The 17,624-nt window shown below is 39.6% G+C and overlaps 1 protein-coding gene across 3 annotated transcripts in view; it reads left to right on the top strand.

The window, feature by feature from the left end:
- LOC124118005 (cilia- and flagella-associated protein 221-like) overlaps positions 1-17,624 on the top strand; it is a 244,435-nt gene that overhangs the window by 120,320 nt on the left and 106,491 nt on the right. For all 3 annotated transcript variants that reach the window (XM_046480041.2, XM_046480039.2, XM_046480040.2), the window contains one exon: positions 3,274-3,354. In XM_046480041.2, the coding sequence (XP_046335997.1) occupies positions 3,274-3,354 (81 nt within the window). The remainder of the gene's footprint in view (positions 1-3,273; positions 3,355-17,624) is intronic.

The following is a 17,624-nucleotide window of genomic DNA, read 5'->3' as shown; positions in this document are numbered from 1 at the left end:
CAAAGAGGCTGAGCCATTAACCTTGAAAGATTCAACAGAAGTAGGTAATGCACTGGGCCGCATGTATAAACGCGGACCACTAAAATGGCCTAAGCTATTTCAAGTAGATCCCTGTCGCGAGTTTATGGGATCAGAAACTAAACTATTAACAAAGCACGATGTCGAAATCAGGCGTGGGGAAAAAGAGGCCCACTGTAGTCAAGCTATCGTTGAAAGATTTAACCGGACATTAGCGGAACGTTAGTTTGGCTATCAGTATGGGATCAAAATGAAATCGCAACGATTAAGATCAACCGAATGGGTGACACGATTATCAGCTGTTGTATCAGTGCTGAATAATGAAGTAACGAGATTAATCGGGAAGAAACTTTCCGATGCGATTAAAATGAAATCCATGACTTCCAAATCTTCAGCACCGAGGAGAGGCAAAGAACGAAAACTTCCGGATAGAGTAAGGGTAAGATATTTATACCAGTCCGGTGAACTCGAAGGAGGCCTACGTCGCAACCGATCCAATTTGGTCCCTTAAGGTATACAGTGTGCCCTCATTATTGCGCCCTTCAATATAGCGCTAACTCGGGTATAGCGGTAAAGCATGGCTCCCAAAATTTACTAACATTTTTAATAAACTCAAGTTTTCCAATGACACAATGTATTCCCCCATCTCAGAAACATTATCAGTTGATCACCGCGATCACGTAACACCGGAAATACCAGTCAACAAATCCGAACAGAAGTACGCAACTAATCCTATTATTATAATATCTGGTAATATAAAAAAATATTCATTGTTCATCTGGACTAATGTTTGCAATATATATTTTTTTAATTATATTCAAAATTTCATTCAATAATGTTTTCAATAATTTCAGCAAAATCGTATGCGAAGTGATCGGTAGATCGCACAACTCACCATTATTAACAGCAACCACGGTCAGATTACCGCTATTGACGCCCTGAAACGAACTTTAGTTGCAAGAGAATGGATACACACATCATGTATGCCGTACCATGACCCGTTAAAAGTCATAAGACCCATTACAAGATAATGTTTACAAGCGGAAAGAAGTTGTATTCACAGGTAATCTAGGAGATTTAAGTGATGTCGACGTTAGTAGACTCAGTAAAAACACTTCATACAATCATACTCGCAATGATGATAAGAAATGGACTGTGATCGAAGAAAAAATCGAGTGGCTACTAAAGATCGTCATTACAGCACCATATACGATGATGGGTAAGGGACATCAATTAACTAAGATAATGATCAGTAGGATCGTACTCGGGGCTTATATCCCCTCAAAACGAAAAAGTGTGTTAGTCTCTCCCTTACCAGAAAACCCAGGTCATATGTTATTGAGCAGTAAAAAATGTTAGTTTAAATTTGGTTACTGAAATGATTTAAAACAGAACTTGAGTGCTATAAAAAAAATCCTTCTACACTTATTATTGAAGTCTTGTTTGGGGATGCACCGGTAGATGCCTTCGAGATATTACCAGGTCTATCAATTAAATGGCTCAAGAAACACGAGCGTCGACATTGTAGTATTATTTATATGGGAGTATCACCCGTTGCAACCCTTGAGGGGGTCCAAGTTAATAAAAGTGACAGCATTTCTCTTACTAAGATATTTATGCCGCATAATATACATTTAATAAGGTTGATGAATATTCTCAAAACTTTGAAACAAGACCAATTAAAGACTATTATATGATATAATAATATATATTATGGGTTTATGTCCAGCGCTCAATGAAGCATCTGAAAAGATGGATACTGTGGATGGATTTCGATTACATCAAATAAGCGACATAAAACATCGAATTTCTCAGAGAAGGGTAGGGAGCTTAGACTTGAATTGTATAAAAAGTATCGCCGAGCTGTGAATGTTCTCGAAGGAGTTGACACTGCGCTTGTAACAGCTGGCATGGGACTCTGTGTAGCTGGTGTTGGTTTATTATCAACTATAATCGCCGCGCCCATCGTACTTGGTATGGAAGTAGCGGCCGGATTCTCAGGACTGGCGGGAATAGCGATAAAATCTATTTCTCGTTAGTTGCAAAAGAAAGCATTAAAACATGATAATATTCGGACACTTGCCGAAGCAAAGTTGAACAGCATTGAGGATCATATTTCAACAGCACTGGCTGATTGTAAGATATCCGAGGATGAGTTTTGTTTAGTGTTGTCAGAACTCACAATGAAGCAGGAGATTCGATCTAATTCTTGTCAGACCAGTGGTATTAGCGAAGATGAGAAAAAAAAGTTCATAGAACAAGGGAGACAACAAGCGCGTCAATTATTCCGTGTCAAAACCAAAGAACTGGTTGGAGATTAAAAATGGGATTGTTTGATCACATTTAAACGAATGCTTACATAAGTATATAATAATGGAGACAATCAAATGGCGAGAATTACCACAGGGTATATGTTATATCAGTGATGTCAAACCAACCAAATACGGTCATTAATTGTTTCTTTCCAATTTCCAAAGAGTATATAGTCTGGTCTCATAGTAAAATGATCAAAGATCTTTGTAAAAATTTTGAATATCACTTTGTTCAAAATAATGGTATGAATATTAGTAAAAATAATAGATGATATTTTCATTACAATTTAGTTTAATCTCATGACAATCGTTGAATCACATCATCATTTCAACATAAAAAATTCCCCTGTAGTGGTGGCATAGGTATATGAATCTGGCTCCAGTGGAAGTGGTAAGTATATTTGCCTCATCGTTTGTTTCTTTAGCCAATCCATGGCCACATGTTTAGATACCTTAGCTGCGGTGGCTAATTTTTGTATTGCTCCTATACCTTTCCAATATCCTCGTGGGCTATAGTAAATTTTATTCATTATTATTTAATATTGATGATTCTTTTTATATGAGTCATGACGATCGTTGAATCGCATCATCATTTTGACATTAAAATATTTCCTCTGTAGTGGTGGTATGGGTATATAAATCTGGCTCCAGTGGTAGTGATCCACAACCCTCATCATCTACACTACTAAAAGTGTTCAGCAAACTTTCTATGAGACAATTTCCTTCAAAGACATGGTCATGTGTTCATGATCCAGAAGTTATGTCAATAAAAGGGAAAAGCAGATGGTGTGTTTCACCTGATGTTTGAAGTGCTGAATGCAAGGATTAATAAAAATAGTTTACCCATACACACTGTCTATATATTTTTACGGTATTCATTTTGGCTTTATTATATACATAAAATTCATGTTCAATATTTTTTGTTTTTATCTTTTGACTCCAGGCACCTGATGCATTAGGTGTGGTACCATTCAAGCCAACCGAAGTCTTTGTCAAGAGGAAAGTTCCTTACTTCAATCTCAAGGTATTTTTTTCACATTCTGTGTTCAAAACAGCTGCCTCACGCCTGCCACGTGCCGGTGACTTATAAATTGGGCTAGTAACATTTCTGTAAAGTAGGCCCGACTGTATAGTTGAAAATTCTAGTCAATGCTTATTTATTACTTAAACTCAAGTCAGTTTAAGTGTCATTCAATATCAAAATGGGTTGTCATTTTGCTTTCATTTCATAGTTTATCGGAAACTGGGTTTTTGATGTACACTGCTTAAGACTGATTTGCTTGTACATGCGTTATTACTATTAGCTATGCATGTGAAAATCTGAGAACCACCACAAATGTCACGTACAAGTATGGTATTAGGCCACTTATCAGCCTCGCCTTTTTTCAGCATAATAATCTCAAGACTATTTCACTTCATATTGCAAATGGATGCCACCAGAAAGCAGGCCCAGTAAAATATGATGAGGGCTTGAAACAGTTTTTGTTGACAAGCACTCATGGCCAGTGAAGTTTGGGAACTGATTTATACACTGTTCATTTCTGTCGTTCTGTTCACGTCGTGATCAATGAGGTATTTGTGGATCAGCCTGAAAAAAAGCATAAGAACTTTATGTATCCCCTGCCACGAAGTGGAAGGGGAAATAGGAATGGGTGCCGTCCGTCCTTCCGTCCATCCGTCACATTATGTTTCCTGAGCAGAACACAAAAACCATGAGAGATATCTTAACCAAACCTGGCACATATACTCAACAACAAAAGTTCCTGTGACACCAATATTTTAGTGTATTTTTGAAACAAGTAAAGTTTGGTTTTCAATATTGTAGTACATGTATGGAATCAAGTCACAAAAACACAATTGTTACAGAAAAGCATGCATTCCATGCAAAAGTTGACTTTTATGCAAGCCCCATGCATTTCACTACCCAAGAATGGGTAAAAAAACATGTGTGTTAACGGGATTCCATATGCATTGTTTAGCATCGTGCTGACAACAACCACTCAGAAAAACAACAAAATTATCGAATTATTCAACATTACGAAATGCTATGCCTGTCCGAAAATGAGCGTCTGCGAGCCATTGGTATGTTTGAAGCAGGATCGAGTCAACGTGATGACAATTTAACGTCCACAGAAACACCATTTGGTGTTTATGGTAACGTTGGCAACAGACAAATGCAGTCAGAGACCATCCTCGGAGTGGCAGGCCACGTGTAACCAATAATTGACAAGACAACTGGATTCGAACAACACACCTACGAAATCGATTCCAGCCAGCAACAGTGACGGCAAGAAACGTCCCTGGCCTTCGACGAATATCTTCACAAACCGTACGTCACCACCTCAGATGTGCAGGTATTGTCGCCAGAAGAACCGCCAGACGTCCCATTTTGACAGGAAACCACCGTCAAGCATGTCTACAGTGGTGCAGACAGTGGGGACAAGTTCTATTCACTGACGAGTCTCGTTTCCACCTCAGCCACAGCGATGGACGGATTCGAGTGTACCGACGTCGAGGTGAACGTTACATCAACCATTGTGTCATGGAAGAAGATCAGTTTGGGGGCGGCAGCGTTATGGTATGGTTTGGGATTACAGCAAGACAGAGGACCCGTTTGATAGTGGAAGAGGGAAATCTCAATGGACAGCGCTACCGCGACGAGATCATCGGCCCTGTTGTTCTTACCGTTTTTGCTTCGTCATGGCCCAGGCGTTACCTTTCAACACGACAACGCCCGGCCTCATATTACTCGACTTGTTCAGGATTCTCTTCAACAAAACAACGTGAATGTCATCCCCTGGCCGGCTCGCTCCCCTGATCTCTTGCCAATTAAGCAAATGTGGGATGAGATGGATCGGCACCTTCGACGTCAACCACGTGTTCCACAGACACTCCAGGAGCTTCGAAACATGCTCCAGCAGATATGGACAAATATCCTACAGGACTTTGTGCAACGCCTGGTCCATTCCATGAGACGAAGATGTGTTGCTTGCATCGCAACCAGAGGTGGACACCCACGCTTTTGATTTGTAAATTGATATTTTGGCATGTTTATGTTTTTTATGAAATCACACTTTTTCTGAAGTCAGTATGGCAAATTAAACCATTTGAACACTTCCAGGAGTCTTTTATCTGTTGCAACTGAAATTGTTTCTGATTTGGTTAAAAACATAACTTTGCATTAAAACTTATTCAATGTCACAGGAACTTTTGTTGTTCAGTATAGATAGGTCTAGTGGTGAACTGGTGCTCGTTTCCGGAGCAGATCTTGAAAACCGTACAATATTTCTTCACCAAATTGGCACATAAATAGGTCTAGTGGAAAACTGGTGCCTTTTCATACTTTGGGATTTTACCCAAAATATTTACCGAGTTTCCCTGGCAACGACTTTGCCTTAGACTGAAAATGTTGGTAGTGCTCGTTTCTGGAGCAGATCTTGAAAATCGTACAATATTTCTTCACCAAACTTTTCACATAAATTGTAGTAAACAAAAAAGCATTGGATGAGATGACTAGATTGCGGAATGAAAGACTGTTCACCTGGACACTCCCTGTAGAGGACATTCATGGTGATGGACTCAAAGTGGCTCACTTGAATGTTCAATTCCTCAATGCTCATTTTGAGGATGTGGAGAAGGATAAGTTTGTTGGAGTACCTGGTTCATGTTTTGTTTCACAGAAACACGCATCAAAGATTACAGTGAAAGAGACCTGCAAGGATATCAAGTCGTTCCAGGAGACACTACACATAGTATTGCTGTATATGTTTCAACAAGTTTCAAGAACAGTGTCCAGCTATGTGATGTAATGTCATCTCGCAATATTGAATACATTTACTTTCATGTTGGCAAGTGACCTACAGCATGGACGTGTACCAGCGAAGCTCTTGTTTTGGATTAATTTAGACCTTCGGTTGTGGCAACAACATACAAAACTGTAAAAAATGGTATATATGGGAGTATATGGTCTGTAATGATTATTACAGTTTGTTGTTTCCACAATTTTTATCCCACACCACGAAGTGGGGCAAGGGATATAGGAATTCTATGCATTTCATCCTTCTCCTTCAGATCATTGTGTGGAATCATCCTAAATCGTTTCCAGCTTTTTAGCTCATTTTGTCCAAACATCCCTTGCATCACCATAGCGACCACCCTAAAAATCAGGTCATGCACCCGAATCCTGTGCAGCCTGACTTTCATGATCTGATCACCTGACACCCTCTGCCTCATCATTCTCTTTCTGTTAGCCTCCATGTGGAGACATGCTATATTTTAGACAGAATATTTTGGCCTTTATTTTCTCAAAATTTGACGGAAGCTCAGCGTACTACTTTCAACATTATGGGCGAGGATCAGCAGAAACATCAGGTCTGCAAGAAGTGTTGCCATATATTTTCACCGTCAGATCCGCACAAATTATGTTGTGACTATCAGGGGGGTTTGCAAACCTAGTTTCCGTTGTGCAAAATGTCCTCATCTTTCAGATGACCTTCCTCGTCTAACACTGGACAAAATATCATCCATTCCAAACAATCCAAAACTTGGAAATACCACCATTCCAAATGGAAATATGACCATTCCAAAATTTGTCAAGGTCATATTTCCAAGCTTGGATTTGTTAGGGTGTTTGGATATGTTTGGATACAACATGTCATAATCATATCTGTTAAACGTTGTACAACTTTTGACCTTATGTGAGATTAGTAATGACATGAAAGTAAATAATTAAGAGTATTTTGGCACTATTTACCACGAAAAGACCAAATCATGTGCAAATTTAACTAAAAGAATTTCTGTCGTTTCGAGAATAGAGGGCCTCATTATTATAATTTGAACTAATATACATATGTACATAAAAGTACTAGGTATAAATGAATTTTGATAAGTGTTCGTACAAGAATATGAACTTCAAATTATCTCGGAATTATGCGCAACACATAGGGCTGGAAATTTTATAATTGGTCTTGAACTATCTGACGGTAATTCAAAACAGATTTCGTCAAATGAATCATTGAGCCAGGAATGCAACGATTTAAATGCTGACAAAATGAATAAACATATCTGGAACAGAGTAGACTGTTCATGCGGGCAATTATATGCTACGTCTATTGCCAATGAAGTTTATCACCCCATGTTATAGCATTTGTTTCATATAAAAGATAGAAGCCAAATAAATGGGACAATTAGTTGATATGAATTAGCTTTACCTCTGTGAGATATTACGCAACTAAAGGTGAATATGTTTATCAAATAATCAATAACAGTCATTAACCTAGTGTCCTTATTTATACACAATTTAATTAAGTACGTGTCTACCGTAAACCAACCCATACGGATCAGTATCTGCACAATTCCTCTAACCATCCACCACAAATCAAAAGAGGAATTATCGCCACCTTAGCCCAACGTGCTGTCAACATCTGTTCCATGCCACAACAGCTACAAACTGAACTCAACCACCTCCGCCATGTATTCACTAACTTCGACAATTATCCTACCAGCCTAGTTGAACAAACAATCAACAGCATCCTCAGCCCTAGAGAGCGGCCTCCACAACAACAGACAGCCCCGTTTGTCATCAGTCTTCCCTACATAGGAACAGCCAGCCACCAGATCCGCAGACTGCTCAAACACCACGCCAACATTGATACAGTATTCCAGAGAGGCAGGACAATCCAGAACATCCTCAGTGCCAATGGCAAGCCCCCTAAATCAAAGAAAGAAGACCCAGCTGGTGCCGTATATCACATACAATGTGACTGTGGCGACTCCTATGTAGGAGAAACATCCAGGCCCCTACCCATTAGAATAAAAGAACACAAGACCTCAGTACAAAAAAAAATGACTCAAAATCAGCCATCTCCGACCACACCCAAACCCAAACCCACCCCGACCACAACATCCAGGATCTACACTGAAACGTTGCACTAATTGTAATAAAGAAGTTGTTCATCCATAGAACTCGTCTTACTTCATCACACCAACTTCTAAATGCCACTGAAAGAAGTCAAATCATACAAATCGAACGTGTGAAAATAAAAGTAGTGGCTAACTTTATGATCAAGGGTATAAATACTCAATTGTATCTATTAATCCTAATAGTATAACAATAAATCCTGTGTATTTACTGAGCATATTTAGATACATCCGGATCTACGACCGCAATCATATAATCAATCAAGGGAAGTATATTAGATTGAATTAAAAATGTGCTATCACTAAATCAAAATTTTCCGTTTACCACGTAAGCCTAAACCTGGGAGAAATAAAGTTCTGTTCTGTTCTGAAGACGCCTTCATGATTAGTTGGCGCCAGTCCAGACTGTCCAATCAACGTGAAATATACAAACCGTGATGTTACTTGACCAGTTGATGACACCTGTCAAACTCAAAGTGCCCCTGGTCATCCACCCACCATGTGTCATACTTTAGCGCACTTGATTGTTTTATTTGCAGTTATATCACTGTTAGGCTGAGTGATGAGAGAATACATTTTGTTGTTTTTGATTGTTTCCATTTTCAACGTGGTAACCTTATAAGTGACTAAGTTTTTAACATGATGAAATGAAACATATTAAAATAATCAGAGGGACTCTGATCGCATTTTTCGCATAAATGTCATGCTCGCATTAATTTCATGATTTACTGAAGATAGATTTGAACATTTCTGAGCAACGATCATGTTTGGGTAAGGGAAGTAATCTTGTCTCCTCTTGCAATTGGATTCAATCGGGCGAGCAGTTCCGAGATCGCAGCTTGACTGTTCGGTACGGTCGAAAAGGCGGCATCCATGTTGTTCACACTCCACTGATCACGGGGCCTCATTTGTCTGTATTCTGCTTATGAGCCAGGATGCGCATGAAACATGGGTGTCAAAAAGAAAGATATTTACCAATTAGATGTACAGTCAATTAGCCAGTTCAAGGGACAATACCCTACTTCTACCACCTTTAGGTGTAATTACGTCGCATGCCCCTGGTTCACAGTTCGTCTGATCTCCCGTCATAAAACCACGATGTTTATTTACCTGGAGCCTCAGACAGCGCCGACTTCCTGCGTACATGTACGTACATGGCAATAAATGGTTTGACAGTTGTTTGACGGAATCAGTCAATAATTATTGACACAGTGATGTAATTAAAATTTGTCACTATTCACAACTCCAATTTTGATTTTTCTATTGTTCAGCCGTATTTTCGATCAGTTTTATATGTAAAAAAAATCTTCTCTAATATTTATAAACCAAACCTAAAAACATTATATAAGAACAATTGTGTTTTTAAAATGTAAGTTTTCTATTAAAGCAACCATGCAATTAATGCTACTACGTCACGGCTGCCTCGGTAATTAAGGGCTGGAATGTTTTTGTGAAGGCAGTTAGAGCAGACGAATTTCCCCCCTCGCTGTATAATGACGGTCGCTAACCATATATATGTATTTTAAGTGTTTTTGGGCTTGATTTGATTGTCCTTTGGTGAAAACAAATGTTCAATTGTGAAAGCAAACCCTTTTCCCCTGAATGTTAAAAGACAGGAGACTTTGTTTTTGTCTGAAATATCAACGTTGAAGTCTTTTATATATTCATATCCATATTTTGGTAAATATTTATTAAATGCATGTCCTGTTTTGTACATATGTATATATTATTATGTTAATATGGTACAATTCATTATCACAGTTTAAGTGCTATTCACAAATGTATGTAAATCTGCTTCGTGATGAATGAAGCATGGCAAAAAATGTATGCATCTGATTCTTCATTTGTTGTGTATTCTTTGATGAGAATGAGTTTCGTTAATGATGATCACTCTCACAGATTATTTGATAAGAGGATTGTAATAGTTTCTGTCCATGGCAGAACACAACAAGTCTTCAATTCAAACTTTTAATAAACGTGAGCAACATGGCGTCATCGTCATGTGAGAGATGATCACCTACTAAAATCGTAACTCGTCCAGAAACGAACCAGATATTAATCTATGATCTAAAATGAAATAGGATCATATCACATCCCCTTTCTTTTGAATAGAAGGAACTGTGATAGTTACTTTTAAAAAAAATAATTTGAAGCACACTTATGTGTTGTACTATCATCAGATAATTGACCTATTGTTACTGAAGCAAATTATCCTACATGTAAAATGCTACTTCCACAATTATCTGGAAATACAGTGGTCCCTCGAATTAACGCTCCTCGATGTACCGCTACTCCGGATGCACCGCGGGGTAAACCATGGCTCCCAAAAATGCATAAAGAATTTTCCCCTAAAAGCGCATTAAAGCAAATAAAGTTACAAATAAACTGATGAAATTTAATTCCAAGTCCATGTACACGTGTGTGTATTTGTAAAACAATTACGTTCATTGTATCCGGCTGAATGTGATCGAAACCATTCTGCCTTTTGTTCCGGTTGTGAAAAAACATATGGTACACAGATCTGGCATTAAATTCACATAAAATCAAATCACAGCAACAACAAACATAAGCCGCATTGTTTGATTTAATACTCATCTCAGCTTGTTGTGATTGGTAAGACAACATGTGAGATGTCTTCGAACTTCAAACCGGCCGTGTGTAATGCAATAACAACAATCGAAACAATGGCTTCCGGTATTTAATCCGGACTTGAGTAACCGTGACAGACCTATAAAAAACATTGGAACTTCATTGTTTAAATAGCGTAATTACGAAGGGTATAAAATAAATCTTAGTTCATTAGTCTTTACCATTTCAATCATGACAACCACTGCGAGTAAATCTAAGCAACAGGCGTACACTATTAAAGACAAGTTGGAGATCGTGAGGCGGGTGAGAGAGGGTGAATCGCAAGCTAGTGTCAGCCGTTCAACTGGGATTCCAGCAGGGACCATACGTGGATGGCTAAAAGAAGAAAAAAAACTACAAGATCTTGCATTTGAGACCCAGGAGATCGGGGGATAGCAGAAGAAGCGAAATAAAGGGGCAACGGACTCTACACTGTATGCAGCGCTGTTTGCATGGTTCACGCAAAGCAGACATGGTGGCATACCACTATCTGGCGAGATAGTGAAAATGCAGGCTCAGAAACTGTCCCTAGATATTCATGGCCCTGACGACACATTCAAGGCAAGTGCAGGTTGGTTGTAGAGATTTCAGAAATGACATTGAATCAAGTCGTTTACAGTGACCGGGGAGCGGAGATCGGCCGACGATGACGCTGCTGACGCGTTTCCGCCATCCTAAGAGAGCTGATGGAGTCCGAGGGGTACGACAAAGAGCAGATCTACAACTGTGATGAGACCGGCCTGTACTACAAGCTGTTGCCAGACAAGACCCTAGGCACCAAGGAAGACAAGCAGACTGGATTCAAGTCCGCCAAGCAACGGGTGACAGTTTTGCTCACGTGCAACAAGCCTGGGACTCACAAGTTGAAGCCTTTGGTGATCGGCAGTGCCCAGAATCCCAGGTGCTTTCATCACGTCAACAGAGAAGCACTGCCCACACACTACAGCGCCTCTGCAAATGCGTGGATGACAGCCAAGATTTTTGAAGATTGGTTTTTCCACAAGTTTGTCCCAGCTGTCCGTGACCATCTCCGATCATGGAACTTGGAGGAGAAACATTCTCCTATTGGATAACTGCCCCGCCCATCCCCCAGCAAGTACATTGCAGTCGCATGATGGACTATTAAAGGCATTCCTATTGCCGAAAAACACGACCTCCCTCATTCAACCGCTTGACCAAGGGATAATCAAAGCATACAAGGCACATAATCGGAGATTCTTAGTGAGTGCGTTGGTGGATAGAGGATTGGACCCCGTTGCGTTCCTGAGGACAGTCACAGTGAAGGATGCTGTTCTTCACACATCCAAAGCCTGGATGAAGGTGACGCCAGCCACCATCAACAACTGCTGGATGAGGGGACTTGGGCCAGCATTCGGGGTTGACGAAGATTTCTATTTCAGTATTAGAAATCAGATACTGAAATTCTTGAATACTTGTTCAACACAAACTCATGAAACTAGCAGCAAATCCTTGCCTTAACTCATAGTTAAATTCTTCCACACAGTCAACACTTGAAAGATAAACTGAGTTTTAACTCCTCCAACATTATAATAAAAATCACTGTTCATTTAGTATTCTGAACTGTCTGAATACACTGTCTGGAATCTGTCTGGTCTCTTGACCATTCTCCCACTCCTGGTCCTGTACTGTCCATCAATGTTTCTAGCGGTCAGATCATTACCGCTATTTGCATGCCTGCTGTCATCATCAGATATACTTGTCTAGCGAGTCTCATCAACGACACTGGGATCATCCAGCGCAAATCTCACTTTTCTGGGCGTTCCCAGCATCTCTCACAAATGGTGTCTGTTTCGTCTTAACACCTTGCCATTTGGGGTTTCCACCAAATAGGATCTGGGCTCAATACACTTAGCTGATATCCTACCAGGTACCCATCTTCCGCTGTCTCGATCTTGAGTCAAAACTCTCTAACCTATATTCAAAGCAGGTAAGTCTTTCACCCCTTTTCTGTCGTGATAATATTTCTGCGACTGTTGTCTGTCCTGAAGTCTGTTCATGATTGTATCCTTCTGCGGGTGATTATTTGCAATTAATACAGGTAAGTTACCTTGCAACTTACGACCATTCAGAAGTTCGCCTGGTGATGGAATGGTACTGTCAATCGGGGTTGTTCTGAGACTCAGCAATGCTAGATCTGGATCAGTTCTAGACTGCTTCGCTTTGGTAAGACACTGCTTTACAGTTTGCACTGCTGTCTCTACGAATCCATTACTTCGTGGATATCGCGGACTAGAAGTTACATGATCGAAACACCACTTATCAGCGAAACGTCTATATTCTTCACTGTCAAACTGTCTACCATTATCACTGATAACTTTGTTGGGTATCCCCTGTTCGCTAAGCAGTTGCTTGCAGTGATCTATGACAGCCCTACTTGTACACTGTCCATGAATTCTGTGTACAAAGAATGATTTGGAGTAGTAGTCAGTTATCAAACAATTTTCACATCCATCGAAGTGAAAACAAATCCATTGCTACTGTGTGCTATGGTCTCTGTGGGATATCATGGGGTTGCAATGTTTCATGTGATTGCGACTTTTGGTTTTCTTGACAAATATTACAATTTGCCAATAGTTCTTCAATCTCCTTGTTGATACCTGGCCAGTATATGCACGATTTAGCACGAAATTGGCATTTTGTAACACCTTGATGTCCAATGTGAAGTTGTTGAAGTGCCTCACACCTCATCCCAGGTGGTATCATTATCCTGTCGCCTTTCAGTAACAGCCCATCCTCCACAGACAGTTCATGATTTTTCGCACTTGCTTTGGATCTTCTGGCCACCCTGATACAATAATGTTCTTTAATGCACTGAATGTCTCATTATTTTGTTTCCTTGCGGATCATCTGAAGCTTTTCACTTGAGAACTGAACTTGGTGAATGGTTTTGTCGATACTGATAGTTGGACTTGGAGCTGGGTTTTGCCTAGACAGCATGTCTGAAAGAGTCATTTCCTTCCCAGGTTTGTATCTAATCTCGAAATCATATTGCTGAAGTTGTAGCATCATTCTCTGGAGTCGAGGAGGAGTGCTGGCTAGATTCTTTTGCTGAATGTTCTCTAGAGGTTTATGATCCCATTCAACTGTGAAGTGACTGCCAAACACATATGTATGAAACCGCTTGAATTCAAACACCACTACAAGGAGTTCACGCTCAATATTAGCATATCGCTTTTCTGTGTCTGTGAGTGCCTTACTGGCATAAGCAACTGGGTATCCGTCCTGCATGATCACAGCACCTAGACCTTTCATTGATGCATCAACTTGCACGACTGTTGGCTTCCTTGGATCAAAGTATTTCAGAGTACCATCAAGACAGATCATAGTCTTCAGCTTGTCAAATGCTGCTTGATGTGATTCTGTCCATTGCCAAAAGCTGTCCTTGTGGGTCAGCATCCTTAATGGTTCGGTGAAGTCAGCCATGTTGGGTATGAATGATGACATATACTGTATCATCCCCTGGACCCGCTGCAGTTCAACAGTGTTCGCAGGTGGAGGTAGATTGTGAATTTCCTGAACTTTTTCTGGATCAGGATGTACACCTTGAGCATCATAATAGTTTCCAAAGAACTTGATCCTTTCTTTTCTTATCTCACACTTCTCAATGTTGAAGATGAGACCATATCTTGCTGCAACTTTCATAAGTTGATGCAGGTTTTGATCATGCTCCTCTACAGTCTTTCCAAAGACTGCTGTATCATCACTGATACCAAGTGTTCCAGGACACTGTTCAAGGATCAAATCCATCTTCTCCTCAAATATGTCCTGTGATATTCTTAGTCCGAAAGTAAGTCTAAGAAACCGGTACCTTCCAAAAGGTGTATTGAATGTTGTAACTTACAGAGGTCCGGAAAATTTAAAATCCCAATCGGACATTTACATTTATGCCACGCCCCCTTCAAACAGCGTGTTTTAGTAAGACCTTTTACACACAAATTACAAGTTGTTACGTATTCATAATATGATGAATTATGAATTGTTTCAATTTAAATTGTTTAATTCACCAGACAATTAATAACAAATAATATCATTTTAGATATATATGGAAAACATACGTTTGTTTCTGTTATAATAACGATCTGTCAACGTTGTGAACGGTCTAATTAATATTCATGAGTCTGCTCAAGTGTACGAGTTGTAACATTTGGATCGACTATTATCCCATATTTGGTTATCACGTGACCTCACGGGAAAGTGTTTTTTTTAAACTAAAGATTATTTAAAAACAAGACAGATAATATAATCATAAATCCTAAACTATCGTTGATAGCAATAGTTATTTGAATACTTTTTCATCTGTACTTAATTATTGACCATAAAAAAAAATTGATATCGATCGTCACAGAAAGCAAAATGGCGGTCAATCAAGATTCAATATACGACTAGCTACTGAAAACAATAAAATCTGCAAATCCTCATAGTATGTCAACCAAGTGAAAGTCGTTAGCCACGACTTACAAAATGATCATTCAGACTTTGAGGGTTTGGCAGATACAACTTGTAAGTATAAACTCAAAGAATCATCAAGGGTGATGCTCCAATATCCATGCCTAGTGTCTAGTTTGCTAAACACTGTTGCTTCACTAAACTTGTGTGTTATTTCTTCCAAGGTCGGTGTCTTGTGGTAAGTTCTCTTAATGGAACGGTTTAAGTCACTAGGATCAAGACACACTCTCAACTTGCCATTTTCCTTCCTACTGAACGCAAGTGAGGACACCCAATCGGTAGGTTCAGTTACCTTAGCTATCACACCTAAAGACTCCATTCTTTCCAACTCAGATTTCAACTCATCCTTAAGTTGAATAGGATACTTTCTGGCTGGATGTATCACGGGTACAGCGTCTTCCTTCAAGCTATATGACATTTTCCAGGAAATTGACCAATGCCTTCAAATCTGCCTGGGTATAGCTTCTGTAGGGTTTCCTTGTTAGGGATAGGTGCAGACTTCTCCACGCTATGCACTGAATTCGCGGGACAATTTGGTGTGATTAGATTCAGAGCAAGGATTGAAGGTAATCCAAGCAGAATAGGCCCTGGTGCATCTGCAACAAAGAACTCTGTGTCAAACCATTTACCATCAAATCCACATGGTAAAGTAATACTACCATACTGGGGAATTTCAGTACCATTATAAGCACTCAGCTTGACATGTCTAGCCTTTGTAGTACCAGATTTAGGGAAACCTGATGCATCAAGAAATTCTGGAAACATTCTTCTGTTTACACGAAGTGGTAGTAGATTTCCTTGTGAGCCTGTATCCACTTTAACCTTTAAGATGTGGCTGCCTTGACAGTTACACAGCTTAACATCTAGGTTTACTTTCAGTTCATCAACGTTGTCTTTGGCTACCTCATCAACAAAAGTAATAGATTCAAAATGGAAATGTTCAAACTCCTCACTCAGTCAATATCATGTTGTTTTTGTGAATGTTGGTATGACTTTTGCTTATGCTGAGACTGTCGTGACATATGTTCATCATTCCTACAAGACTGTCGTCCACGACTCCTTGACCTAGACTGTTGATGGCGCCTTGACTGTCTTCGTCTATGCTGCGGTCTCTCTCTTCCCTGTTGACACATTTCCTGCCAATGCCCAATTTTACCACACATTTTGCATTTACTGTTGACTGCTGGACATACATTTCTAGATTTGAATGAGTGTTTTATTCCACAAAACCAGCAAACATGCTGAATCTCATCAGCTTTTAAAACCTTACCATCTAGATTCTTAAACTGTAACATATGGTTAACACTTGCTTCATGTCTCCTACCAATATCAATGGCTTCCTGGAGGGTTAATTTTTCATCACGTCCTAGCAATGTTTTCTGTCAACTTCAATCAATCTCTCCTCTAATGCATCATTGTCCTTAAACAAACACTTTATAGCTTTAGCTTTACATCTTGTGATAAAGTCATCAATAGTCTCATTGTCCTTCTGTTTGTAATGAAGAAACTCTAATCTATGAATTCTGAAATTTTCAGAAGGTTCAATTTGAGAAGAAAACTTTTGCCATAAATTCTCGGGATTGTTTAAATTTTCATGAGTTAGATTCAATGTGTTGAACATTCTAAGACCTTCCTTGCCAGACCATAAAATAATGTAACAGTGTTGATCTTCTGGCTTGATACCTTTAAACTTAAACCAAAGTTCACTAGTTTGCTTAAATTCCTTAAAAGCTTGACCTCTGTCCGGGTGTGACCAGTCCATGCAAGGTGACGGGATTGACATTGCCATGGTGATTTTACGATCGCTTCACAAGAAAACTTGGCGCTAAGGAGTGTGTACTCAGTGAAAAGTTCATCAGTCACACTGAAGAAATATGCTACGGTACAATGTTCATTCGTGAAATGTTCTGATTGTATACCAAATACTGATAGTTACTGGTGATATGCATAAAGCTGGGAATAGTTATGGTCACAGTGACGCGTAGTCGAAACAGCACGCAGACTGTCAGATACGTAGATACAGTTCAAAACATGTCAAAAGGCATGAACAAGATCGAGTCGGTGATGCGTAGACTTCTTTGCACCGCTGCCACCATGTAATAGTTTCTGTCCATGGCAGAACACAACAAGTCTTCAATTCAAACTTTTAATAAACGTGAGCAACATGGCGTCATCGACATGTGAGAGATGATCACCTACTAAAATCGTAACTCGTCCAGAAACGAACCAGATAGTAATCTATGATCTAAAATGAAATAGGATCATATCACAAGGATAGGA

This window comes from Haliotis rufescens, unplaced genomic scaffold (genome assembly GCF_023055435.1).
Source record: "Haliotis rufescens isolate VD_foot unplaced genomic scaffold, xgHalRufe1.0.p SCAF_10, whole genome shotgun sequence".
NCBI lineage: Eukaryota > Metazoa > Mollusca > Gastropoda > Lepetellida > Haliotidae > Haliotis > Haliotis rufescens.
This window is presented reverse-complemented; position numbering and strand designations above follow the sequence as displayed.